The sequence below is a fragment of the Tachysurus vachellii genome, chromosome 13, assembly GCF_030014155.1.
Source record: "Tachysurus vachellii isolate PV-2020 chromosome 13, HZAU_Pvac_v1, whole genome shotgun sequence".
In the NCBI taxonomy this organism is placed as follows: domain Eukaryota; kingdom Metazoa; phylum Chordata; class Actinopteri; order Siluriformes; family Bagridae; genus Tachysurus; species Tachysurus vachellii.
The window spans coordinates 3,562,501-3,590,000 of record NC_083472.1 but is presented as its reverse complement, the minus strand read 5'-3'; the positions used below and the strand labels follow the sequence as shown (position 1 = coordinate 3,590,000).

Sequence of the window (27,500 nt, the reverse complement as noted above, 5' to 3'; positions counted from 1 at the left end):
GACAGAACTGCTAACTATGCAGCGGACTCTTTCCCGTTTAACGACGTTTCCGTTTCTTTGTCTACAGGCCGAGAAGTTTGTTGGTGTACAACTGCACAACCGGTTCAATCAATCCCTTTCACTGGGGTGAAGTCGGTAAGCTTTTTAATGCTCTAAATTACATGTACAAGCTCGAATTTTGTACACTTCCTCCTCGGTCACTGTTCTAAACCTATCAGCCAAATTGGAAATCAAATCAGAGCACGAGATTCGAATCCAGCCTTTGACCTGTGTGTGGAGTTCGCATGTTCTCCCCGTGCTTCTGGGGTTTCCTCCGTGGACTCCGGTTTCCTCTCCCATCCGAAAACGCGCGTTATACGTCGATCGGCGTCTCTAAATTGTCCCTAGAGTGTGAATGTGTGATTTGTTCCCTGAGATGGCTTGGCACGCCATCCAGGGTGTCCTATACATCTGTGCCCCGAGTCCCCTGAGATAGACGCCAGGTTCCCCGTGACTCCGAGTAGGATAAGAGCTACAGAAATGGATGGATGGAGATCAAATCTATGAAGTGTGTCACTGATAAACCACATGAACCTACACTTGATTCCATTCCATGTATTTTTCTTACAATCCTTGGTGGTGCTCCATATACATACAGTAAGTCTCGCAATTTGTTAATCTGATATTTATTTTTGCTTTATTTTCTTTAAAAACACACGTGGTGGTTAAACCAACAGCCCATTTAAAGCAGCATCGCTCACTCAGTATGGAAGAGGTTCGACGTCCCGACCGATTTCTTGCACTTTCTTTTTCATTTTTGACGAATCTTACAGTAAGAAACCGGGGCGTTCGTGATCAGCAGAACTCGCAATATAATTGATCGCTCTGCCTGTTAGTTGCGCTTCTTGTCCTCCGCATCGCTTCACGGAGGGATATGTACTGTATTCCGTATCTCCGAGCCGAGGGAGCTGATGTATGTCCCCGAGGACGCGTTACCATCCGGAGTCATTTATAAACGACGTCAACTACATGCAAGCTTGCGTTCTGTACAAGCAGCGGAGAGGGTTAGGTAACCGGACGCGATCCTAGGATGCTACGGGGAGCGCTACAGATCTTCAGAGTTACGGACGTATTGTAAAAAAATAGTAGATTTATAGATTGTTTAAGAGTCTCAGAGTTTCCCTCCCTCCTTTCACCCAGTGTTTTTCTTTATAAAGTACTGAAAATCCAACAATAAACCACTGGCTTAAAAAAAAAAAAAAAAAATCGACTTGCTCTTGCCCCATTTAAGAGCCTCATATTTTCAAAAGCCAGACTTTATCAAACACTCCTTGTTAACCTATAATTTGCTAGTCAAAACACTGGCAAATGAAACAAATGCCTCATCAAGAATAATTCAAATAAGGATCATTTAGCGTGGTTTCACTTAAGTAGTGAACGCATCCCAGCCGTACCAGTCTGAAAAGACTTTCACCCCAAATACTTCACTAATTGGAGCTTTATTTGATGCAACACATCCCTTACATGCAAAAGCAGTCTTTTTATCTAAGTTATAATTATCTAATTATTGTTCAATTACTTTCTGGCTGTGCTTTTTTTGCTAGTTTTGTGTGAAGTATAGCACTTAATTTGCTTTATTTTGCGTAAAGCGATTCTACAAAAACAGTGACAAATGACAAAAGAAGGAATTTTCAACGCAAAGTCAATATTTTTTGTTGTTTTTTTTTTTTTAAACGTGGCAACACGATGCATCTGTTCTCCATCCATATACATTGGTTTGTTTTTGTTTTTTTTTAAATCCAGCTCTATTCTATGGCATGACATGATATAAATATTTCTAGTATTTACAAATGGCCAATCAGAATGGACAGAAACCGTTGTTCATGAGATCACCTCCGTTCTGCGAGCACCGAGCGCCGGTTGAACCGATACGTACATACGGGTCAGTCCCTACCGTAAACGACGAGATACGTTATTTTATCTTCTAAGGATCATTTACCTCTGTGCAGAGTTTACCCAACTGAATCCCCAATTTTTGTCTCTTAGAATACCATGTTATATCCACTTTCAAGAGGAACCCCCTCGAGCAAGCTTTCAGGCGGCCCAATGTAAATCTCACATCCTATCATCTAATCAATCAGTACTGGATTGCTGTGAGCCACAAGGCGCCAGCATTCCTCTATGATCTCTTCCTCAGGATGACAGGACGGGAGCCCAGGTAAATAGCTTCACCCATCCATCCATCCATCCATCCATACATCCGTCCGTCTCGACCCCCTTCCCCCCTTCCGTGCTCAGTCTAACCCCACGTGACGTGTCTTGACGTTGCTTACTGCAGAACTGAAGAGAATGCATAAGCCAGATGGTACTTACTGGGTTCTGCACTCTCTCTCTCTCTCTCTCTCTCTGTCTCTCTCTCTTGCTCTCTCTCTCTCTCCTAAACTGCTTCTGTCTCTCTGTCTGTGCCATCTTACCACTCGTGGTCCTGTTTAAAATGCTTTCCTGTTTCTGTCTGTCTATGCATTTGTATGCCTCCCTGCAGAATACTGTATAAACATGACGTTCAAGACGAACCCGTTAGAGCAGGCATTCAGGCGCCCCAATGTTAACCTGCGTTCCAACCCGTTTACCAATCAGTACTGGACGACGGTGAGCCACACCATTCCCGCGCTGCTCTACGACGCCTATCTGTGGCTCACGGGGCAGAAGCCTAGGTAAGGTCCTGAGAGCCATTGGACCTACCCCAGCTCATTTCCTCCAAATGACCTCTTGCATGGTGTGCGTGGCATGGATTTACCAGCCGCTGAGGGGTAGCACACCTGAACACCTGGGATTTTTGCAGGGCATTGGAGGGATGTTAATGGTTGGAGGGTATGAGGGTTGCACCATGGAATGTTTTGGGGGTTTTTTTTTGGTCAACTATTCCTACTATTTTGTGAACTGTTAGTAGCAATAGGTCAAGGTGAAGGGTAAAATCTTAAAGATGTGTTACTCAAAACTGTATATGGGGTCCCTTTTGGTGCTGGAGTAAGTGACGGTTTACTGAAGCAGCAAATCTTTTCAACAACCAGCCTACGTTTTCACAGCGTTGAGCCAAAATCGTCACATACCGACTGACCGCCTCCACACATTGGACTCCTCCATCAATGCTTGTTTTTGTCCGATCTGTTTGAGCACCAAGTCTTACGAACTAGCAACAAACATGCCAATGCCATCTTAAGTTAATGACATGGTAATAGGTGGTAATTAGGTGCTTATTCATTTTCTGTTGTATGCTCATGATATGAATATGCATGATGATATGACATCAAATGGTGAAGTTTCAAGTTACAACCCGCGGATACTTTTCTCCAGAACAACAAGCAGAGATTCTGTCTAACGGCATCATCACGACCAAAGTCTAATCTGACTACAGCTAAGAGAAGAGCGGCCAAGTTGAGGTTTAGTGAAGAGACATTCCCTGACCCGGGTTACTGATGTGTTGCAGCGTAAAAAATAAAGGAGACTTTACTATCCAGTCAGGCAGCATCTGTACAAAGCAGCACTGTTATTTGTTTAGACAGAAACAACAGATTAACAACCTTGCTTTGTTTCAATACAGCGATTCAGATTATGGCAAATGATGGTGATTTACATTCATCGTACATTCAAGTCAAGGGTCAAGAAGCTTTTATTGTCATTTCAACCATATAAAGCTGTTACAGTACACAGTGAAATGAGACAACGTTTCTCCAGGATTGTGGTGCTACATAAAACATAAAACAAAGACAGAGCTAAGGACTTAGTAAGTTAGTCCTAGATACATAAAGTGCAATCTGATGCAAACAAGTGCAGGACAAGACAACAAGACAGACAAGACGGTGCAGGACAAGACGACAAGACGGTGCAGGACAAGACGACAAGACGGTGCAGGACAAGACGACAAGACGGTGCAGGACAAGACGACAAGACGGTGCAGGACAAGACGACAAGACGGTGCAGGACAAGACGACAAGACGGTGCAGGACAAGACGACAAGACGGTGCAGGACAAGACGACAAGACGGTGCAGGACAAGACGACAAGACGGTGCAGGACAAGACGGTGCAGGACAAGACGACAAGACGGTGCAGGACAAGACGGTGCAGGACAAGACGGTGCAGGACAAGACGGTGCAGGACAAGACGGTGCAGGACAAGACGGTGCAGGACAAGACGACAAGACGGTGCAGGACAAGACGACAAGACGGTGCAGGACAAGACGACAAGACGGTGCAGGACAAGACGACAAGACGGTGCAGGACAAGACGACAAGACGGTGCAGGACAAGACGGTGCAGGACAAGACGGTGCAGGACAAGACGACGCAGGACAAGACGGTGCAGGACAAGACGACAAGACGGTGCAGGACAAGACGACAAGACGGTGCAGGACAAGACGACAAGACGGTGCAGGACAAGACGGTGCAGGACAAGACGGTGCAGGACAAGACGGTGCAGGACAAGACGGTGCAGGACAAGACGGTGCAGGACAAGACGACGCAGGACAAGACGGTGCAGGACAAGACGACAAGACGGTGCAGGACAAGACGACAAGACGGTGCAGGACAAGACGGTGCAGGACAAGACGACAAGACGGTGCAGGACAAGACGGTGCAGGACAAGACGGTGCAGGACAAGACGGTGCAGGACAAGACGGTGCAGGACAAGACGACAAGACGGTGCAGGACAAGCCGGTGCAGGACAAGACGGTGCAGGACAAGACGGTGCAGGACAAGACGGTGCAGGACAAGACGGTGCAGGACAAGACGGTGCAGGACAAGACGACGCAGGACAAGACGGTGCAGGACAAGACGACAAGACGGTGCAGGACAAGACGGTGCAGGACAAGACGACGCAGGACAAGACGGTGCAGGACAAGACGACAAGACGGTGCAGGACAAGACGACAAGACGGTGCAGGACAAGACGACAAGACGGTGCAGGACAAGACGGTGCAGGACAAGACGACAAGACGGTGCAGGACAAGACGGTGCAGGACAAGACGACAAGACGGTGCAGGACAAGACGGTGCAGGACAAGACGGTGCAGGACAAGACGACAAGACGGTGCAGGTCAAGACGGTGCAGGACAAGACGGTGCAGGACAAGACGACAAGACGGTGCAGGACAAAAGACAGTGCAGAAGAAAATTTACAAAACAATACAAAAAAGACAATATACAAAAGACAATAAACAGAACCTGTGACACTGATTCTAATCATTTGTCCTGATAACTATCTTAAAACAAAACCCATCGAATTCCGTTTTCATGGCAAACAAACAGTTCCTGTCCTCAGCAGTTCTCCATTCCAGACAGATCACGGGTTTCTGCTTAGGCTCCAGCGAAGCGTACAGACAAGCAGTCAAACATCAGAAAATATCTCCTGTCCATTTGCCTTGACTCTATGCTACTAAACGTTCATGTTTTTTTTTTGGTTTTTTTTGGAAGCATGTGAAATCGAGTTTGTTTGTTTATTTGGGGAGCCATTCCTTGAAGTCTTGACTATTGGCCTGATAGTAAAGTCTAGTCTTTGAGCTTACTGACGTTGGAAATGGACCAGATCCCAAACAGTTCTGTCAAAAAACGATAAGAGAACCATCACCATACATCAGAACCGCCTCAGTTAGGAGGACATTAAGATCTCTCTCTAAAAAAAAAAAAAAGAGCTCTCCAAAAAAACTGAGTAAATTCCCGAGACCGTACATCTCGTGTACGGCGTCTGTTTGGTATCTGAAATAGAACGTTCTGTTAATCCTGTTGAGTTTAATTCCAGGAAAGTTTGCTTTCGAAGATTCATTTTATTTGTGCTTTATCGAGAACGTGTTGCTCGTTCGTCTCTACGTTCTTGTGTTGCTTATCTTTAGTAGGTCTTAAAGGAAACCTGGGCGCAGAAGTTTTAACTCCGTCTGCAGTAATATTATCACCTCAAGCCAAATATTTTCATTCAAAGGATTTCCATTGATCCAATTGTAGTCTTTCACTAAAGTATTGGAGTTATGCTAGTAATGCTAGTAATGGTAGTCTAGTTGTGCCAAAACGTACATGAGCGCAAGCTTGAATCCTAACATACTGGCTTTAAACAGTATTGCAAATCCATATAAACTCATGTTTACAGCAGTACTGAAATAACATCGTACCACAGTGCTGTCGAGTTCGCAAATATGGATATACTTGGTAAATATACTTAGTTTTGTTTACTGTTTAACCCTCGATTTGGCATCTACCTGAAACCATCATGAATTACGAAGCCTTCCAAACCCAGGTTCTTTACAAAGACCACTCACACCCTGTCTCACACCCTGTCTCACACCCTGTCTCACACCCTGTCTCACACCCAATCTTCTCATCAGCATTTCTATCATCACCTCAATCAATCCGATGCTCGGAAAACTGACACGTGACGGGATTTGAATGCTGTACTCGGTGGGGAGATGTTCAGATTATTGCAAATGCTGCAGTGAAATGCACTTTGAAATGGTCACGGTTCAAATCTGGAATTGGTCTATCTACAGTTTGTTTTATAAAGGTGTGTATAGAGCAAGGCCTGCGATGCGACCTGTCATCAGGCCAGGCCATTTCAAAATGCGCACGGCTAATTTTTGCTCATTCCTTATCGATAGCACAGTGTGTAGCAGAAAGGACAGTCTTTGTGTGGTATTAGGAGATGTTGTGTGTGTGAAGGGGACAAGCTCTTGTCCTCTAAAGCTGTTTCCCTGGTGATGCAGGATGATGAAGACAATCACGCGCCTTCACAAGGCCATGATGGTGCTGGAATACTTCACCAGCCACTCATGGATGTGGAACACCGACAACGTCACCATGCTCCTGAATCAGCTTGGAGCTGAGGACAGGAAGGTATACACTGCAAACACACACGCGACACACACACACACCACCACACACACACACTATATGTAGATATGCACAGAATCAACCAGAGGCTTGATTTATTCAGCTGCAGATGGCGTATTTAGGGTGTGTGTGTGTGTGTGTGTGGGGTGGTGGTGAGTGCGCATGCGCGTATTCATACAGTGTGTTATTGTATGGCTGAATGTCTGTGGTGAATGGCATCTGAATGGAGTCTTTGTGACCACAGAGCTGAGGCATCATGCTTGAAATTCCATAATATGTGTGTGTGTGTGTGTGTGTGTGTGTAGTATCGTATCTGTTTATGTAAAACAATTTTAAATTTTAAACACTAAAAAGACATATCCGAATAAAGCCGGACTGAAACGCCGAACGTTAAACGCTCAAATCTGATTGGTCAGACGGCGTCTCATTCGATTCAATGCAAATCACGGGTCTACATAAACACGCCGTTCCTAGTATCCTCTGGTGTCTATAAACAGCTCTTATAAAAACGTGTAATTGTTGAAATGGTGAAGGAGACACTGATGAACCTCTTTATGGAAGGAGTCTCCAGTTCTAGTGCTTTGTAACAGACAGGAGTTGATTCTGTAACTCTTATGTTTCCAGAATGGAAGGCTGTTTTTTTTTTTTTTTTTTGTGCTTCATCAGTAACATAAGCTGCATTTTTTTTTTATTTAGACCACACATTCCTGTTTTAAAAAAATAAATCTGTATTTATATTTATATATACTGTATTTCTTATACATGAAATTAAGTGCCCCATTAATGACTGTGTAATTTTTTTTTATAATTTTTTTTTCTCGTTTCTTGTTATTTTGTTTTGTGCAGGTGTTTAACTTTGACGTCAGACAGTTACACTGGGCCGAATATATGGAGAATTACTGCATGGGCACGAAGCAGTATGTGCTGAACGAGGAGTTATCAGGCCTCCCTGCTGCACGCAAACATCTCAACAAGTGAGCAGGAATCGAATGTTAACCCTATTAACACCTACTGTAGTAAACACCGGTGTTATAATTCAACCAGAAACCAAATACTTCACTTGTTCTTTATCACTAAAATTAGTTTTTGAATCCAGCCGATCGCCTTAAAAGGCTGTCTGCGCTCTAACGCGTATTTGAGCTCATAGACACGCGTTGCCGTGATTGACAGAAAAGACAGAGTAAGCCCCTCCCACTCAAAGACTACAGGCAATTTTTCTTTCTAGCATGTGGCATCCTCAGGATTCAGACTTCCTCAAGAATCAGTCACGATAAATCTGATCATTTAAACGCTCAAAAGAGGATTCAGAGAAAGCATTAACGAGACCGTTAACGAGCTTACGATGAAGCCAAACATTATGATTATAGCGAAATATAATTAAATATACTTGATATACAGCTTACAGTAATGTAAAAATGACAAATTGGGGGAAACACGACAAAGAAGAATACGTGATTTTAAAAAAAAGTCACTAACATAAAAACAAACAAAATAAATGTTATTAATAAATAAATAAATGTTGTTAATAAATAAATTAACAAAAATTACATAAAAAAATAACATAAAAATTAGCGTAATGTCGCGTTATCTGATTTTCACTAAACTAAATTATTAACCAAAGTCATATATTTATTTTATTTTTATTATGATAATTTTTTTTTTAAATAACATTTGTAACATTATACAATATTTGAAAAGTTTTTTTTTTGTTAGTTTTTCTTTAACGGCTGCTTTAGCCTGAGTGGGCGAGATCAGGAGGGTTAATTCGGATATTTATTTATTTGGTCTGAGATTTCAGTCCTCTTGTTTTTACTACATGACCTACTCACTCTGTTACACATAATCAGGCATAATTATTTATAAGTTTCTGTTCTAACAGCGCTGTGTATAATACAGGACATTTCTATTAATCAGCGACGCTGCCAAGACTTTATGGACTACACATTAGTTTAAAAGCTACAGCAGTCTATTAGGTAACAGCCGGTATTACTTTACTCCGACTTTACATAATGGAGCCGTCACATATTTCAGACTTAGGGTTATTTGATAGCCTAATTGATTGGTGCCGTTATGGCAGATTCCGCGGTACAGCAGCTGCTTCTGAGGCCGTAGGAGCCGGAATATAACGTAGAGCGACGTCTAGACTCCTGGAAACTAAAGCATTTAAAGCAAAAAAAAATATATCAATGAAATTTACAGTAAGGAAAAGGACAAAAGAATGAGGTGATAGAAGCGTGTTTGCTTTTTCTGGGTTAAATTGGATCTTAAATTCATGAGCTTTGGATTTATTTATTTATTTTTTTTTTTTTAAAGAGAAGGATCGTAGTGTCTCACGAAAGCATCCAATAGAGCGTGATTGCTTATTCGTCGATTAGTGGGAGGGGCTAGCTTTGTCTTCCACGTCAGTCACAGCAACGCTAGCGGTTCGTACACGTCTGTATGATTATGTACTGTATATAGAAGAGGGCATGTACACTGAGCGGCCACTTTATTAGGTACACCTTACTAGTAGCGGTGTTGTGTAGACGTGTTGTGTGTTCAGAGATGCTCTTCTGCATACCTCGGTTGTAACGAGCGGTTATATGAGTTACTGTTGTCTTTCTATCAGCTCGAACCAGTCTGGCCATTCTCCTCTGACCTCTGGCATCAACAAGGCATTTGCGCCCACAGAACTGCCCACTGCTCACTGGATATTTTCTCTTTTTCGGACCATTCTCTGTAAAATCCCAGTAGATCAGCAGTTTCTGAAATACTCAGTCCAGCCCGTCTGGCACCAACAACCATGCCACGTTCAAAGCCACTTAAATCACCTTTCTTCCCCATTCTGACGCTCGGTTTGAACTGTAGCAGATCGTCTTGACCATGTCTACATGCCTAAATGCATTGAGTTGCTGCCATGTGATTGGCTGATTAGAGATTTGCGTTAACGAGCAGTTGGACAGGTGTACCTAATAAAGTGGCCGGTGAGTGTAGATCTTTCCTCTGATTGGGTTACCACGTTACCGTGTCTCGTCAGACGCACATGTTATATTCCCCCTGTCCCTGGTTGGAAAAGCTGGCATGGGTGGGATTGGGAATTGACCAATTTAGGGAGAAAATCGAGGAGTTTTTTTCTCCAAATATAAACATGGACATTAAAAATCATTCCCGTGTTAAATGTTCTTTTGCCTTTCCGTTTTCTTCTCTCCAGGTTGCGAAACATCCGCTACACCTTCAACACCGTCCTGGTGATCCTGATCTGGCGCGTCTTCATCGCTCGATCCCAGATGGCACGCAACATCTGGTACTTCGTAGTCAGCCTGTGCTTCAAGTTCCTGTCCTACTTCAGGGCGTCCAGCACCATGAGATACTAAACCTCGTTCCTCTTTCTCGTCCCCTCCCTCACTCTTTTCTCTCGTCTTCTCTCTCTTTTCTTCGATAGCTATGCATACGCTCCAGCTCTGGCCTCTAGCGCGCCTCCGTTAGGGTCAGATCCCGGGGGCCGCTTTGTAGAAATCATGGCGCGTCACGTTTCCAGACCAGTCTGCGCAACCGTAAACGATTCCGCGTTACAGTTTACAGACGTCTGTGACTCGTTTCCTGACTTTCCCCATTCAAGCACAAGGTTGGAGAATAGCGGCACGACGGCTAGTTCACTGCTTTGTGCCTCTTTCCTATTTTATCATCGGTCCTTTAGGTTACCTCACGTGGTTCATTTTTTATTCCTTTGATAACTTCTTTTTGACTAAACTTTAATTAAGAAGGTCGCAGGTTGTCGGAACGTTTAATTATGCGAGGAACTCTCGTCTTTTTTTTTTTTTTTCTTTTCAGGTGGACTAGCACTATAACGTTAAAGAGATTTTGCGCTGACTCTCGTATTGTTAGTATTTTTTTTTTTTTTTACCTTCAGGATTATACAGGAAGAATCTACCTGAACTGAAGTATATACCTGACCACAGCACAAGCTTTCTCTAGGTTTTTCCACCAAACCAAACTTCTAGTTAAGGTTTCATCTTCTAAACGTGTAAATACACAGATTTACTAATCATTATGATTCGCTAACTCACTATTCTGATTCTTGTTCTTTGTTGTCGTCGTCGTCGTCGTCGTCGTCAAGCACTTAAACACACGAGTTTAACTCAGCGCTGTGAATAAGAAGTAGGATTTTTTTTTTTCACAGCAGCAGCTACAGAGGCTCAGTTCATAGACCAGCTGCGTCTGGGTTGCATATCGTGCCTGAATGTTGAAAAGCAATTCTAGGTTTTTCTAAACCGTTTGTGTACCATTTTAGATCACACTCTCATTACCAAGCATTACTAGTCGGTGGAGTCAGGGGCTGGTTATTTATGACGGAAATAGACTTCGGGTCCTCTGATGTATAATGTGCTCGGCTTACAGACGCTTCGTGTTTCTCTACCATTTCTTGGCTGCTCGGCTCACGTTTCTGCGAACGGAAGCCGGTCCCGACGGCCCGGACACTGTAACGTCTAAAAGTTTAAAACGTGAGCTTTTAATGCTTTCTGTGGTGTGAAAGTAAAGCTTCTTGATTTTCCTGCTGTGTGTAGAATGTTTTTCCCCAAACAGCAGCTGGGAAAACACTAGACCTTGTCGTGCTGAGCCCAAGAGGAATTTCACCCGGGACATGGATTCGTCTGTATATACAGGGCTGGGATCGGGGTTTGTGGGGTGCTATAACTTTTGCAAAACACAAATTAAAAGCTGTAATTGGCATCCAGGTGTTTTTTTGTTTGTTTGTTTGTTTTAAGTGACACCTATGAAGCTGATACCAAAGCTTCATTTACTGCGAAAACAGAACCCCAAAACAAACGACATGTAAGATCAAGCGTGGAGATCAGCGCAGGAAACGAATGACCAGCGTGGTGCAGTTTAAACTGACCTCCAGGGACAAACCGTAACACCCTCAAACTCCACGTTCATCGTCACAGTAAAGATTATAAAAAAATATCCCTTCTTTGTTTTTTAGGGGGTTTCGGTGAAATCCGTACTACGACTTTAAACGAAAGGGAAAAAAGGTTACCTTAAAATCTCTCTGTAGAAAGTGACGAAGCTCCGACGCCGGAGTTTGTTCATTGTTCTGTTTATTCTGTTTATCGTAAAGCTTCAATTAGAGTTTTTTGCCAATTAGCTGTTACCATAGAAACAAAAAATAAAAAAAACTATGGCTGTCTCTGACCAATCAGATTCAAGCAGCTAAATTTAAAACTGTCGTATTCAGCTTTCTGACCACTCGAGCAGCACGTGACGGAGGAAACCCGCTCGATCGAACCGGTACGACGGACTGCGGACAGATCAGGATCGAACAATTAACTCAGCTACGCCTTTAATTTCCGATAACGTGCGTAATTATAATATAATAATATAATTATAACGATCGCAATCAGTCTGATGACTTTAATGAGCGTAGATCTGTGTGAATTATGAATGATCTGTTTCAAATCCATTTCGGGTGAAATTCCTCTCGGATAACCGATGCCAGAATTTTCCTCTTGCTCCGATTCTGTTGCTCGGGTCTCGTCCTCGTTTCAAAGGGCGTCACACAGCTGTGATCTTCTCACAGCTCTCCCTCCTGCTGATGAAGCACATCCGATCCCGAGGCCTCGACCAAGCCAACACACACTCATCGCCCTGTTCTCGCCTCGTCTCCGTCGCCCTAGTAATCACGACATCACTCCTGATATCGCTTATCATGCTGTTTTTTTTTTGTTTGTTTGTTTGTTTGTTTGTTTGTTTTTTACACTTCTAATTGTTAAATGCCACAGAAGTTGATGTCGAATTTGTGTGTGTGAGTGTGGGGGTTGGGGTGGGGGGTGTACATTGGATGCCTTGTATTTGTAAACCAAATAACTGGAATAAATGACGTGAAATGTCACCATAATCCCGTGTCCTTTTAATAGAGTTAAAGTCATGATTTGTTAGCGTACGGTATGAGATGCTGAAAGCTGCTCGACCAGAATAGATCCTGTCGCGTTCGCCACGTGCTTTTTACTGGGATTTAATCCAACCAATCGCTGCGTGTCGTACCGCGTGCTGTAGGTTTATCAGGTTAAGTAACGCTGCCCTCTTGTGCTCATGGAAACACAACGCGTTTTAAGTCGTGTATAAGAACACGAGGAATCAGGATCCAACCGGAACATGTAATAAAAAAATCTCTTTCTTTCTTTCTTTCTTTCTTTCTTTTTATCAATGTTTCTTTCTTTCACTTTTTTGTTCTTTCTTTTTCCTTTCTTTCTTTCGCTCTTTCTTTCTTTCACACTTTAGTTCTTTTTTGCTCTTTCTTTCGCTCTTTTGTTCTTTCGCTATTTCTTTCGCTCTTTATTTCTTTCACTTTTTTGCTCTCTTGTTCTTCCGCTTTTTTGTTCTTTCTTTTTCTTTCTTTCTTTCGCTCTTTCTTTCTTTCACACTTTTGTTCTTTTTTTTGCTCTTTCTTTCACTCTTTTGTTCTTTCGATCTTTTTTTCACTTTCTTTATTTCTTTCACTCTTTTGCTCTCTTGTTCTTCCGCTCTTTTGTTCTTTCTTTCTTTCTTTCTTTCGCTCTTTCTTTCTTTCACGCTTTAGTTCTTTTTTGCTCTTTCTTTCGCTCTTTTGTTCTTTCGCTATTTCTTTCACTCTTTATTTCTTTCACTTTTTTGCTCTCTTGTTCTTCCGCTTTTTTGTTCTTTCTTTCTTTCTTTCGCTCTTTCTTTCACACTTTAGTTCTTTTTTTGCTCTTTCTTTCACTCTTTTGTTCTTTCGCTCTTTCTTTCACTCTCTTTATTTCTTTCACTTTTTTGCTCTCTTGTTCTTCCGCTCTTTTGTTCTTTCTTTCTTTCTTTCTTTCGCTCTTTTTTCTTTTTCTTTCACTCTTTCTTTCACACTTTTGTACTTTTTTTGATCTTTCTTTTGTTCTTTCGAACTTTTTTCACTCTTTCTTTATTTCTTTCACTCTTTTGCTCTCTTGTTCTTCCGCTCTTTTGTTCTTTCTTTCTTTCGCTCTTTTGTTCTTTCTTTCTTTTTTCTTTCTTTATTTCACTCTTTCTTTCTTTCACACTTTTGTTCTTTTTTTTGCTCTTTCGCTCTTTTGTTCTTTCGCTCTTTCTTTCATTCTTTCTTTCTTTTTCATTTCAGCAGAGTGAAATAAAAGAGGCTGGTGAGGGAACAGCGTTGATCAGCTGCTAGAATAAAAGTGATAACAGGAAGGAACTAAAAATTTAAGGTATATTGTTTTAGAATTCGTCACAAACGGTGATCGGTTGCTGTGGTGTGAAAAAAAACAAAACTCTTTAGAAGTCGAGTTTTCTTTTATTTATCAGAAATGTTAGAGAGTCAGTTTTCAACAATGTTTCTTCATTATAATAATAATAATAATAATAAAACCATTTAGTTTTACTTTGTGTATATAGCGTGTACTGTATAATCAAACATTTAAAACTGAAGCAGATATTTACACAGAACATAGACGTTATATACATATAACATTAACCGACTAACAAATGGAATAAGTGAAGCTCGGTTGTTGTCTTGTTTCTTTAGAACAGTTAATGTGAATCTCTCAGGCTCCTGCTCCCAGCTGAGCTCTTCTTCATCAGGCACAGGGACTCGTTACTAGAAAATAAGAAGATGATTTTTAGTCGACATTTTTAAACCGCATATAATATCTAATGAGGGCACGGTGGCTTAGTGGTTAACACGTTCGCCTCACACCTCCAGGGTTGGGGGTTCGATTCCCGCCTCCTCCTTGTGTGTGTGGAGTTTGCATGTTCTCCCCGTGCCTCGGGGGTTTCCTCCGGGTACTCCGGTTTCCTCCCCCGGTCCAAAGACATGCATGGTAGGTTGATTGGCATCTCTGGAAAATTGTCTGTAGTGTGTGAGTGAATGAGAGTGTGTGTGTGTGTGTGCCCTGTGATGGGTTGGCACTCCGTCCAGGGTGTATCCTGCCTTGATGCCCAATGACGCCTGAGATAGGCACAGGCTCCCCGTGACCCGAGGTAGTTCGGATAAGCGGTAGAAGATGAGTGAGAATGAGTAAGTAATATCTAATAGTTGTGATTACACCCTAACGTTAAACCATAATGTGTTTATTGCTTTTCCTTTATGTTATTTCTGCACTTTAAGATCATTAATAACAATAAAAATCACACCGATATTGAAGGTAATAGAGATGTACACCCTGGGAGTCCACATTATCTTTACAGTTTGTAGTGTGTGTGTGTGTGTGTGTGTGTGTGTGTGATTACCTGAGTGGCTGACACTGCAGGCCTGCAGCACATGGACAGTGTTCATGAGGAGCCTCGTCGTCCCACAGCAGCAGCTCCAGCAACTCATTTGGCTGCTCATGACAACTCTGACCCTCCAGAGGCCGCGGCCTGCACACTGGATACAGCAATGCTACACACACACACACACACACACACACACAGGGGAGTGATTCAGCTGAGCATGTTGCAGTTATATCACATCATAAAATGAGTTCTGTTATAATCTGTTATTATGCTCAGGAACTCTTCCTTTTTCTTCTTTCACTTTTTCAATGAAACTTTTTCTATCTTTGTCTTTCTGTCAAACATTCATTCATTCAAAGTTTTTCTTTTATCTTATTTAATTTCCACTTTTCTATCAAAATTGTCCTCTCTACAAAATTATTATTACTTTTCTTTTTCTTTCTTTGTGTTTCTTCTTTTCTTTTTTTTACAATTATTTGTATAAAACATGTTTTTTCTATAAATGTGCTTTCTGCCTTTTTCTATCTTTCTTTTTCTTTCTTTTCCTTTCTTTCTTTCTTTCTTTCTTTCTTTCTTTTTATTCATCACATACACAGTCATATGTAGTGAAATGCTTTTTTTTTTTTTTACTGTAGTTGATAAAATAAAATACAAATAAAAATAAAAGAGGCACGGTGGCTTAGTGGTTAGCACGTTCGCCTCATACCTCCAGGGTTGGGGGTTCGATTCCCGCCTCCACCTTGTGTGTGTGGAGTTTACATGTTCTCCCCGTGCCTCGGGGGTTTCCTCCGGGTACTCCGGTTTCCTCCCCCGGTCCAAAGACATGCATGGTAGGTTGATTGGCATCTCTGGAAAATTGTCCGTAGTGTGTGATTGCGTGAGTGAATGAGAGTGTGTGTGTGTGTGCCCTGTGATGGGTTGGCACTCCGTCCAGGGTGTATCCTGCCTTGATGCCCGATGACGCCTGAGATAGGCACAGGCTCCCTGGGACCCGAGGTAGTTCGGATAAGCGGTAGAAGATGAATGAGTGAGTAAAAATAAAAGACATATAGGTGGAACTATGGTGGAAAATTTTAATTCTTTCTTTCTTTTTTTTTTCTTTCATATAGTTATTCTTTCTTCATGTATTTTTAACTCCCTCTAACCTTGATGTTCTTGCACTGTATGTTGGAGAACCCTGTTAAGAGAACCCTGTGGTACCTTTGTGTACGGCGCAGCAGTGCAGGGGGCTGCAGTCGCTCTGGTACTGACAGATGGTCCCCGAATCTCCACGGGTTTTGTTCTGCATGCACACTCCCCACACACACAGCTGTTCTCCACAGCACTCCTCATCCTTCACACACTCCTGCAAACACGAGGGAGAACGTTACCAGAGAACATCCTGAGTGGGACAACGTCATCATTCTGCACCCTGAGAACAGTCAGTGGGAGGTGAAGAAGTCCCTCACCATGTTCGTGGATTTACACAAGATGCATTTGGAGCTGCTGATGTTGTACAGACAGAAGCTGTTCTCCTCACAGTCCTCATCTATCAGACACTCCTGCAGACACACACACAACATATAATAGTGTCTCTTCATCCAGCGGCAGTAAGTAAATAAATAATAATAAGTAAATACCTTAAAGGCATAAAAGTTTCCCCCTACTGCAGAGGGCACATATTCTTTTACAAAGAACCACCTAGAGGGCACTTTCATTTTCTCACATGTAAGGGCCCTCCATTTTATACCGCTTATCCGAACTACCTCGGGTCACGGGGAGCCTGTGCCCCGTCTTGGGCATCAAGGCAGGATACACCCTGGACGGAGTGCCAACCCATCACAGGGCACACACACACTCTCATTCACTCACGCAATCACACACTACGGACAATTTTCCAGAGATGCCAATCAACCTACCCTGCATGTCTTTGGACCGGGGGGAGGAAACCGGAGTACCCGGAGGAAACCCCCGAGGCACGGGGAGAACATGCAAACTCCACACACACAAGGCGGAGGCAGGAGTCGAACCCCCAACCCTGGAGGTGTGAGGCGAATGGCACTATGTCACATTTCCTCTCATATTGGGGAACTCTAGAGGGCACTATGTCACATTTCTTCACACATAGAGGAACTCTAGAGGGCACTATGTCACATTTCCTCTCATATTAGGGACCTCTAGAGGGCACTATGTCACATTTCCTCACACATATAGGAACCCTCTTTGTATTTCTTGCACTTGGTGAACCTTGTGTAGGAAGGAAAGTTCAAAACCACAGGGAAAAAATATTGGCAGCTTAAGAAAAATACATTATGGTGGAAACTGTAAATAAGAGACTTACATTTTGTTTATTCTGTGGGAAGTGATTTTGTGTGTGTGTGTGTGTGAGAGAGAGTGTGAGAGAGAGAGAGAGAGAGAGAGAGAGAGAGAGAATGGACTCTTTTACTAAGCATTCTCATATTACAGAAAAAAGTGTGTGTGTGCGTGCGTGTGTGTGTGTATGCGTAAACACTTCCAGACCAGGAAATTCCAAAAGATTAATTCTCCATCCGAAAAGAAATAATAAAAACAACAAGATGGACCGAGAGCGCTGCAGTTACAGCTGTCTACTCCTATTAACTGAAAGATCCCTTTTTTTACTTTGTGTCAAAAAGCTGACATAACCAGGTCATAAGGGTGTCACAGAAGATGTCATATGAGGTCAGTTAATGTCCAGTGATAATATTTACCATGATGCCATAACAGCGACTCACTCATGCCTTTTTGTTTACATTATCTCATCAACCACTGATTGAAATTGGGCTTTGATTTAAACCACCTACATTTATGTAATCAAAACATTAATAACAATATCTAAATGTTTGTTCTCCAAAAAAAACATCCTAAACTCGATGAGCGGTGAAAGTATAATCTCTATGGATTGTAAAGAAAGAAAGCATGGTTTAAATTTTCAATATTCACCTCAAGATTGAATTTTGATCTTAAAAACTAGTTTGGGGGCACGGTGGCCTCACACCGCCAGGGTCGGGGTTCGATTCCCGCCTCCGCCTTGTGTGTGTGGAGTTTGCATGTTCTCCCCGTGCCTCTGGGGTTTCCTCAGGGTACTCCGGTTTCCTCCCCCGGTCCAAAGACATGCATGGTAGGTTGATTGGCATCTCTGGAAAATTGTTCGTAGTGTGTGATTGCGTGAGTGAATGAGAGTGTGTGTGTGCCCTGTGATGGGTTGGCACTCCGTCCAGGGTGTATACTGCCTTGATGCCCGATGACGCCTGAGATAGGCACAGGCTCCCCGTGACCCGAGGTAGTTCGGATAAGCGGTAGAAGATGAATGAATGAATGAAAACTAGTTTGTGGGATAAAGTTAACTTCCTTAACCTTCGGAGGAAGAGGAGAAAATAGATACCTTGTCCTGTATTTTTTTTTATTTCGAAGGTATCAAAATCTGTCAACACGTATCTTTAAATACGGGTTTTGGGTAAATGCTTGTAAAAGAAGATTTCTCACAATTCTATTTGTGTATTTCTTTTATCACAAAAAATCAATACCTTCTATGGAAAGCTGTGAAGTACCTCAAAACAAGTGGTACTGCTCTTAACATTCTTTACATATTAAGTGAACACTGAACTCCTCGTGCAATAACAAGTTCACATTATCATCCAATAAATGGCCAACAATTTCTCTCAATAAACAGACTTTCTATTCAACTTTACATAGTTATCTGTTAATCCAAACTGGAGTCTTATGAGGCGTAAAGTTATGCTTAAACAACCTTTTCCAGAAAAGAAGTATCTGCCAGAGATGGGGGACTCGAGTCATATGATTTGACTCGAGTCAGACTTAAGTCGCAAATTTGAGACTTGAGACTTGCTTGACAAATATTAAAAAAAGACTCGACTTGACTTTGACTTGACATTCATGACTTGAGACTTGACTCGGACTTGAGTTAAATGACTCGGAGATGGGGGACTCGACGAGACTCGAGTCAGACTTAAATCACAAATTTGAGACTTGCTTGACAAATATTCAAAAAAAGACTCTACTTGACTTGGACTTGAGATAAATGACTCAGAGATGGGGGACTCGACTTGACTCGAGTCAGACTTAAGTCGCAAATTTGAGACTTGAGACTGGCTTGACAAATATTAAAAAAGCGCAATCCCTAATTTTTTTGCTGCACTGGGGACAATATATCAAAAAGTACGACTATTTTGGATGAAGTACTTGAACCATTTCACCATTTATAATATCGAAATCGATTGCATTTATATTCCTACATCTAAATAGATCCTAATCAGATCCTCTTTTCTAATCTAGTGACACTTCCATATGAATTTAAAATGGAATCCTATTAATTAATGTTATCCTACGTGTCGATATGGGGAAGGAGAAGCCTGGATAAAATATCCATGTTAGACAGAAGGAACCTCCCATAAAATAAGGTAAAAAAAGTAAGATCTCTCTGAAGCCATCTGTTTAAAATGATTCCACATTTATCTATATTATTCCATATTTTACATTCATTCATTTTCTACCGCTTATCCGAACTACCTCGGGTCACGGGGACCCTGTGCCTATCTCAGGCGTCATCGGGCATCAAGGCAGGATACACCCTGGACGGAGTGCCAACCCATCACAGGGCACACACACACACACTCTCATTCACTTACGCACTCACACACTACGGACAATTTTACAGAGATGCCAATCAACCTACCATGCATGTCTTTGGACCCGGGGAGGAAACCGGAGTACTCGGAGGAAACCCCCGAGGCACGGGGAGAACATGCAAACTCCACACACACAAGGCGGAGGCGGGAATCGAACCCCCAACCCTGGAGGTGTGAGGCGAACATGCTAACCACTAAGCCACCGTACCCCCCTCCATATTTTACATTTATTCATTATTTCTCTATCTTTAGAAATAACGATTCCCAAATACTATGTAGGGTTAACATTTCACGTTCGACTAGATTCAACATTAAACCTGAAGCTTTAGGAAATTGTTGAACAGAATGCAGGGCTGATGGTATGTTCATTTTTTGAGAAATAAAGCTGTGTCATCTGCAAACTGCGTTGTTATTATAAATATTTGTTTATCGAACACATTTAGCACTTTGATACTATTATCTTTTATCAGTATGGATAGCGGTTCTGCGTCCATTAAAAATAATAGTGGTGAGCTAGCGCACCCTTGACGAATTTCTCATTTAAGAGGAATTCTTAGACATCTTGGACGGGTTCCATGACCTAGAGCTACGGAGCTACAGTATTGATATCATTATATAACATCTCTAATAAATGAATAATTAATAACACTGTGTTACAGAGTAAATAAAAACCGGCACAATCGCACGTTTTCTGTTCGGGCCGACGGTCGACTGTGAATGACGTCACTTCCGTACTACACTATTTATAAACCATAATATAATCCCACCCGCAACTATGATTGACAGGTTTACGTGTAGGCTCGCAACACCAGAGGAAGTGAAATAGAAAATGGGGAATTGCTAATGGCATGTTTATTTCAGCTGCTAACATAACTAGCTTGGCAACGACTGCGTTTTCAATCAAATAAAATGGAAAAGTTGCTTTAAAAATCATCATCTAACAGTTTTAGATAAATAATAAACGTTCACGTAAACACAAACAAAACGAACTATATAATTAACTCATACTTTATCATACTTGAGTACTTTCTTGACTTTTATTTGGGTGGATGTTTATTTCAACATCTGTAAATTCACTTACAGTATATACAGTATACACTCAGCGGCCACTTTATTAGGTACACCTTACTAGATCCGGTGTGGTCTTCTGCTGCTGTAGCTCATCCACCTCAAGGTTCGACGTGTTGTGTGTTCAGAGATGCTCTTCTGCATACCTCGGTTGTAACGAGTGGTTATTTGAGTTACTGTTGCCTTTCTATCAGCTCGAACCAGTCTGGCCATTCTCCTCTGACCTCTGGCATCAACAAGGCATTTGCGCCCACAGAACTGCCACTCACTGGATATTTTCTCTTTTTCGGACCATTCTCTGTAAACCCTAGAGATGGTTGTGTGTGAAAATCCCAGTAGATCAGCAGTTTCTGAAATACTCAGTCCAGCCCGTCTGGCACCAACAACCATGCCACGTTCAAGGCCACTTAAATCACCTTTCTTCCCCGTTCTGACGCTCGGTTTGAACTGCAGCAGATCGTCTTGACCATGTCTACATGCCTAAATGCATTGAGTTGCTGCCATGTGATTGGCTGATTAGAAATTTGCGTTAACGAGCAGTTGGACAGGTGTACCTAATAAAGTGGCCGGTGAGTGTAATTTCTAAATAGAATTCAGACTCAGAAGCCAAATCCTGGACCCTCAGAAGCTACGACTATCGGGACGTCTCGTAAGAACGAATTCTTCATGTTGTAGCGTTTGAGCTTTTAGTTAAAGTGGCTGATGTCCTGGCATTTGGAGGAGAACTAAACGATCGAGAACGTGTATGTTTATTGAGGACGTATCTAATGAAAGCATGTCCATGTTAAGCAGATGATAAGGTGTCTTTCTTCCCTTTACGGCACCGTGTGAGCACTTAACAGATCGAGTTAAACGTCTCCACAAGTGCGTTAGCTGGAAATTTAATGAGAAAGCGGTTAGATGGAGGAAACGTTCCACACGCACCACCTCACACACTGGAGATCAAAGCTCTGCTGGAGAGCACAGACCCACGTGGGAGACTTTAACAAAGTCAAGAACAACTCCAGTCTGGAAAACATTTCCTGTATGTCATCCTGCTATACAGTACAGTCAGATATTCTCCTTTATCTCTACACGGGTCGGAGTTTAGTTTTAAAGGTATTTAACAGAATCTTTGCTGAAGTGTTTCAGCAGGAATAAGTGCAGAAGATCATGTTTCATTGAGTTTAACCAAGTAATGTTGGTGATTATTTATTGGTGTTCATTACACCAGCCAAATGGAAATGGACTTATGGGACATTTTCTGACATTCTGTCTGTGAGTCTGATCTAAAATAATCAGATCTTTCAGTGTGTTTTAGACGTGTGTTTTTCCCTCTGTTGATAATCTTACACTGAACTTTTGTGTTGAAGATAAACCTGAGCTGCTTATGAACAAACACTCTGGGCATCTCAGAGAGCTTTATATTAACACCAGTGTGGCACGAGGAAGATGTTCAGTACTGAACACGGACTAGGGTAGCAAAGGGGTGGAAGGTTCCCGGTAAAGTTCCGGTAAATTTCTGGAAAATTTCCACGGGAACTTAATCTGGGGAATTTTGGAAATATTCCAAATTGGAAACTTTATGGAAATTTATGGGAATTTATGGGAATTATTTGGAAATATAGGGAAATTTATATAAACTATCTCATATATAAATATAAATAAACATTTTGTTTGGTCATAAGCAGACATGCATTCTAGGTAATACAAATTTTAAAAATGACGTCTTGACTGATTTAATTGTAATGGATTTTTTCTTTTTCGGGGGGGGAGTGAGTGTGTGTGTGGGGTCATCAAATTATCTGTGTATGTGTAACACTCCTAATTTACTGCTTATTAAGAGTTAGTAAGGTAGTTATTAAGTTTAGGTATTGGGTACAATTAAGAATGTAGAATAAGGTAATGCAGAATAAGGCATTAATATGTGCTTAATAAGTACTAATAAATAGACAATATTCTATTAATATTCATGATGATAAGCAACTAGTTAAATGATCCTAAAATAAAGTGTTACTGTGCATGTTATGGAAGAATGCAAGCACGTGCAGGGGGTTTGACCTCAATGGCCCTCCAGTAAGCAGTGTGCTGTGTGCAAGTGACCGAGGAACGCAGGGTACAAATTCAACTTAAATTGCATTAAATCTTATTGTTTTAAACACAGTTATGCAGCAAGATTTTTTTTAACTACATTTAAATTCCTTGTTATCGGCAACTCTGCATTTTTTTTAAATTCCCAGTTTATTTCAATATATTCCCATTAATTCCCATGGAAAGTTTCCAGCCTTGAAAATTCCCAGAATTTTGCAACCCTAACATGGACACAACAAAACCATTTTCTATAAAATATATAAATATATAAATATATTTTCTATATTTTCTTTATATAAAAGAAAAAATGTTTCTTTTCTTTTTTTTTTTTTTTTTTTTTTATAAAATTTGTTTAATGTACACAATTCCAACTTTTCTTTTTCAAAATTTTTTCTCGTTAAAACATTTTTAAAACCATTATAAGTCTCTATAATATACAGTAAGTCTTCTATTATACCTATTTCTAGACAAATCAAGTCGATTCTGTTGGCAAATCATTTTTGCTTCATTTAATTGTTCATTGAAATTTCTAGAAAGAAGCAAAATATTCTGCACGTTGAATTAAACCATTTTAATGTTAAAAAAAAGTCTAAAAATGGGTTTATTTATTTCATAATTGGTTTATGGCCATCTTATAATAGGAAATATTTAATCGTGCGATGTGCCAGTGATCAGACTGTTGTCTAGAAGAAGGCATTTCTGCTTGCTGAATGTCCAAGACCCAGATTCAACTCCAGTCATCCAGCTCTAGTTTCAGGACTCAGGACTTTCTCAGCGTCAGCGCCTTAATTTTGACATCTGGATAAAATTATGCAGCAACGTGTGTCACTGCTGTACATTCCTGAAGAACATACAGTAGCACAGCCGTTATCCTGTAACGCACAAACGGTGTCATTTCTGTCATCTATTTCAAACCACTCAATGACGGGTTGCTCCACATTGTGGCACTAACCGATCCGATGGCACCGTGGCAGGATTATTTGCGCCACGCGTCATTCCTTCGCCACGCTCCTCAAACGCTGCTTTCCATGAATTCTTTCCAGACTGCCTAATCGCCCTAAATGCACCATACACCACAACACCACCGCTAACAGCATGCAAGCAGCCATGGCAACGAATTCAACCCTGATTCGCTGCATAACTCCAGACGTTGTATAATAACGACTCACAGAGCAGCTGAGATTTCTGTAATACGCTCGATTGGTGTGTGTGTAAACACAGAAAGCGACTATTAAACTACTTAAGCTTCTGGCGCCTACAGTCAAGGCAGTAAAATGATTTTCCAGTCTACAAAAAAAAACATGTGTTTAAGTTTAAGTCAATAAACTTGAGAATTTACAAGCAAGAGACAGAAAGAAGGAGTTAAAAAAACCAGGGGAAATGTTGAATCAAGAGCTGTGTGACTCATGTAGCACTGGAAACATGTTGTGACACAAAAGTGGATCAAGTCCAAACATGATCCATCTGCTGTTCCACCGAATTACTCCATAACATCATGCATTCCCTGTGGAAACGTAAACAATTCCGTCTCCAGCGGGAATGATGGTACTGATGTCTGGGACGGTACATGCCTAATAAAAAGCGATGATTGTTTTATAGACTGCTACAGCATGGTATTAAACTCAAACCGTCTGTTAAAGATGACTGAGATCGTTTGCAACAAATAAACTCGCTACACGACTCAGACAGGCCTACTAACATACAACCGTAAAGATTTTGTTTGTGTGTGTGTGTGTGTGTGTGTGTTATGACTCACATGGTCCACCTCGTTCCAGCGGTTCTCTTGATTGAACGCTTCCGAGTAGCGTATATCTCCTGATTCACTCTCAGAGTCCTGGAGAAGGAAAAGAAGGGGTTTTTAGTGACCTTATTGACCCACAATAGATTTCCATTAATAAGACAAACAATCAAGTAACAGACAATCTAAAGCATTTTAATCATTTTAATCAAATTATAATTAAGGAATAAAACCATTGGGTTAAGGAATAATACTAGGGTGATGTGATGCAGCCTGGTGGACCTCCATAATAAAAGTTTCCCTGTGACACATTAAGCTTTTTTCTGGAAAGTCCACCGTATATTCTGATTAAATTGAATTTAATCTAATAATTTATAGTCTCACTATGCCAATTCATGACCACACACTGTTTACATAATTATTTATTTTATTCTGTTTTTTTTTACCGTATATACAGTAGATGCTTAAGCACTCTTCACACACATGACAAGAAACTGTCCTTAAAAGATGTGGAAAATTACTGGAGACTCCTTCCATACGCACTAACTAAACATTTCCGTACAGAAAGCTTTACCATTGCAACGATTTGCTTTCAACGTTATTTGTTTATATCGGATTATTTGGAGCCTCCATCCTACACTTCCTGTGTAACTGAGTGTGTTAATATAAACATGTGATTCTTCTTCTCTATATTTATGCCACTTGGCAGACGTACTCATCCGGAGAGACTTACGTCTCATTTTGTATAATTGAGCAGTTGAGGGTTAAGGGCCTTGTTCAGGGACCCAGCAGTGGCAGGTCGGTGGTGGTACTGATCTGTTACTTCATGACCTTCTGATCAGTTCTCCGACTTCTTAACCACTAAGCTACCATTTCCATTTTAAGCCAAAACTACTGACGGAACGGAGAACTGAATAATGTCGCCATGTGATATGATGGAGAGTCTATACAATAAATTCACATTTAGGTGAAAGGCTCACCTTGGCTTCATTGGGATTGGGGAGACCAAAAGGCAAACGGTGTCCATAAAGAGATCTGGAAGTCTCATTCTCCATCTAAATATAATACATGGATCAGGGATATGATTAGAACATATTACATTTTCAGTTTGCTAAAGCCTTAACATCAGACATCGTCATTGTCACGAAGCAGCTTTACGGAAATCCTCGTCTCGATTTTGTATCCTTAGTAGAAAAGCCAGCGGTTCACAGCATTCCTGGGAGAAGCTCCGCATCCACCACGGCTCAGACGAGGACAAAGCGATTACTGAAGACGTCTGAGTGAATCACACAGTGGCAAAGAAAACTGATTTATTGCCCTGGGCTCTCTTTGAGGTAATTGCAATCACAATGAAAAACCTTTCACTGTAAAGCTTGTCGTTCCCTGAAAACCTCTTGACACACTCTGCTGAAATTGCTGCTGCATGTCTAGGGAAAAAAACCCAACAAGGAAAACATCCTTAAACCTCAACTTCTACTAGCTGTGGGCAGACACTTTTATAGACCAGATCCAGGATCCTGGGATAAAGAAACACATGAGATCCTTTTCATGGTAATATTACAAAGTGCGGTTTTCCCAAGTCTTATTATTATATAAAATATTAACAAATATTACACACTGCACCTTTAATATTATCAACTATTACACACAGCACCTTTAAAATGTAAAAGACAGATGATTATAAATAAATACAGAAAGGAAATCATATAATCCATCAGTGATTTGAGGTGTAACGTTAAGCATTTACAGTACATTTCTAATTATAAGAAGCCTTGAAATGTCATCTGTTAAGGAAAATTTGACCAATTTAACCAGGTATTTATGACTTTCATCCAACTTCAAACTCACCGAGTCAGCAGATCAAAACCCCTATAGCCTCATTTATTAAAACTAAGATGGGGCATCTCGGCGTCCTACCTGATGCACGGCTTCTTCCAGTTTCTGCTGCGTGTCCTCCATCAGTTTTTCCACCTCCTTGAACATTTCGTTTAAAGTTAATTGGCCCAGAGCCACATGCTCCCCCAGAGTCTCACCGAGGTCCGAGGGTCTCTTCTGATCAGCCTTGGCCAGGCTAATAGAGAGAGACATGAGAGTCAAGAGCAGCATCTTGAGTTGTGGTGCAGCAGAGAGGCTCCTCCAGTCTGACCTCAGAACCAACTGAAGGGAAACTGAAGAAGGGGAGGAAAAAAAGCTGGAACAAAAAAAAAAACCTCACTTGGCTTTCTAAATGCCTGTGTTATTAAAGTGACAGTGCAGCATTCCTGTTTTCCTTTAAACTACTCACAGTCTTCGTGTTATAGCACGGACGCTTTAATACGTCATAAAATATTACTATATATATACATAGAATTATAATATATCTCTCTATATAACTGTCTTTAAAAAAAAACTTTTATACAGTTATTTACTCCACAATTAAAACATCCATTGACTTCCAACACTGTTGGGGAAAATATAACTATACTGACGTTCATTTTGAAACGTTCTGAAGATGGTTTTAGACAAAGCTTCTTAGCAACCTGTAAGATAAGTCGAGCTTATTAAACGAGAAAGAGGGAATAACTCTGGAATGGGACGATCTGTATGGGAGAAATGGTCTGGTGTTCATTGCTGGGAACCTGTAGTCTGTCTCAGAGGACACCCTGGACATGGCACAGGGAAAAAAAACCACACACACTCACACACAACAGTCAATTTAGAGACGTTAATCAGCCTGCAACACATGTCTGTAGACTGAGGGAGGAAACCGGAGTCCCCAGAGGAAACCGCCAAACCACAGGAAGATGCTAACATGCTAACGTGCCATTTATGGCCCTCTTTGGAAGACAGATAATGAATCTATACATAAATAATAATTCAGCAAAGTTTTTCTTCTCCTGTAGATGGCAACAGACCACAACACAAGCTGTCCTATATTATAATCTCATACTAT

General features: G+C 41.3%; 2 protein-coding genes across 3 annotated transcripts in view; one reads left to right on the top strand and one right to left on the bottom strand.

The window, feature by feature from the left end:
• far1 (fatty acyl CoA reductase 1) overlaps positions 1-12,722 on the top strand; it is a 26,910-nt gene extending 14,188 nt beyond the window's left edge. The window contains exons 8-12 of one of the 2 annotated variants that reach the window (XM_060885570.1): positions 68-135; positions 2,522-2,693; positions 6,721-6,850; positions 7,694-7,821; positions 10,038-12,722. In XM_060885570.1, coding sequence (XP_060741553.1) covers positions 68-135; positions 2,522-2,693; positions 6,721-6,850; positions 7,694-7,821; positions 10,038-10,200 — 661 coding nt within the window. In that variant the 3' untranslated portion in view covers positions 10,201-12,722. Of the gene's footprint in view, positions 1-67; positions 136-2,025; positions 2,198-2,521; positions 2,694-6,720; positions 6,851-7,693; positions 7,822-10,037 lie in introns of both variants that reach the window. The other variant, XM_060885569.1, reaches the window with a different exon arrangement.
• A 1,473-nt stretch (positions 12,723-14,195) lies between these two features.
• dkk3b (dickkopf WNT signaling pathway inhibitor 3b) lies at positions 14,196-26,735 on the bottom strand. The gene is made up of 7 exons (XM_060885862.1): positions 26,486-26,735; positions 25,549-25,623; positions 24,587-24,664; positions 16,495-16,587; positions 16,247-16,391; positions 15,062-15,212; positions 14,196-14,429 (listed from the first exon to the last, which is right to left on the bottom strand). The coding sequence occupies exons 1-7, from the start codon at positions 26,672-26,674 to the stop codon at positions 14,363-14,365; spliced, it is 798 nt and encodes a 265-aa protein (XP_060741845.1). The 5' UTR covers positions 26,675-26,735; the 3' UTR covers positions 14,196-14,362.
• Positions 26,736-27,500: the final 765 nt, after the last annotated feature.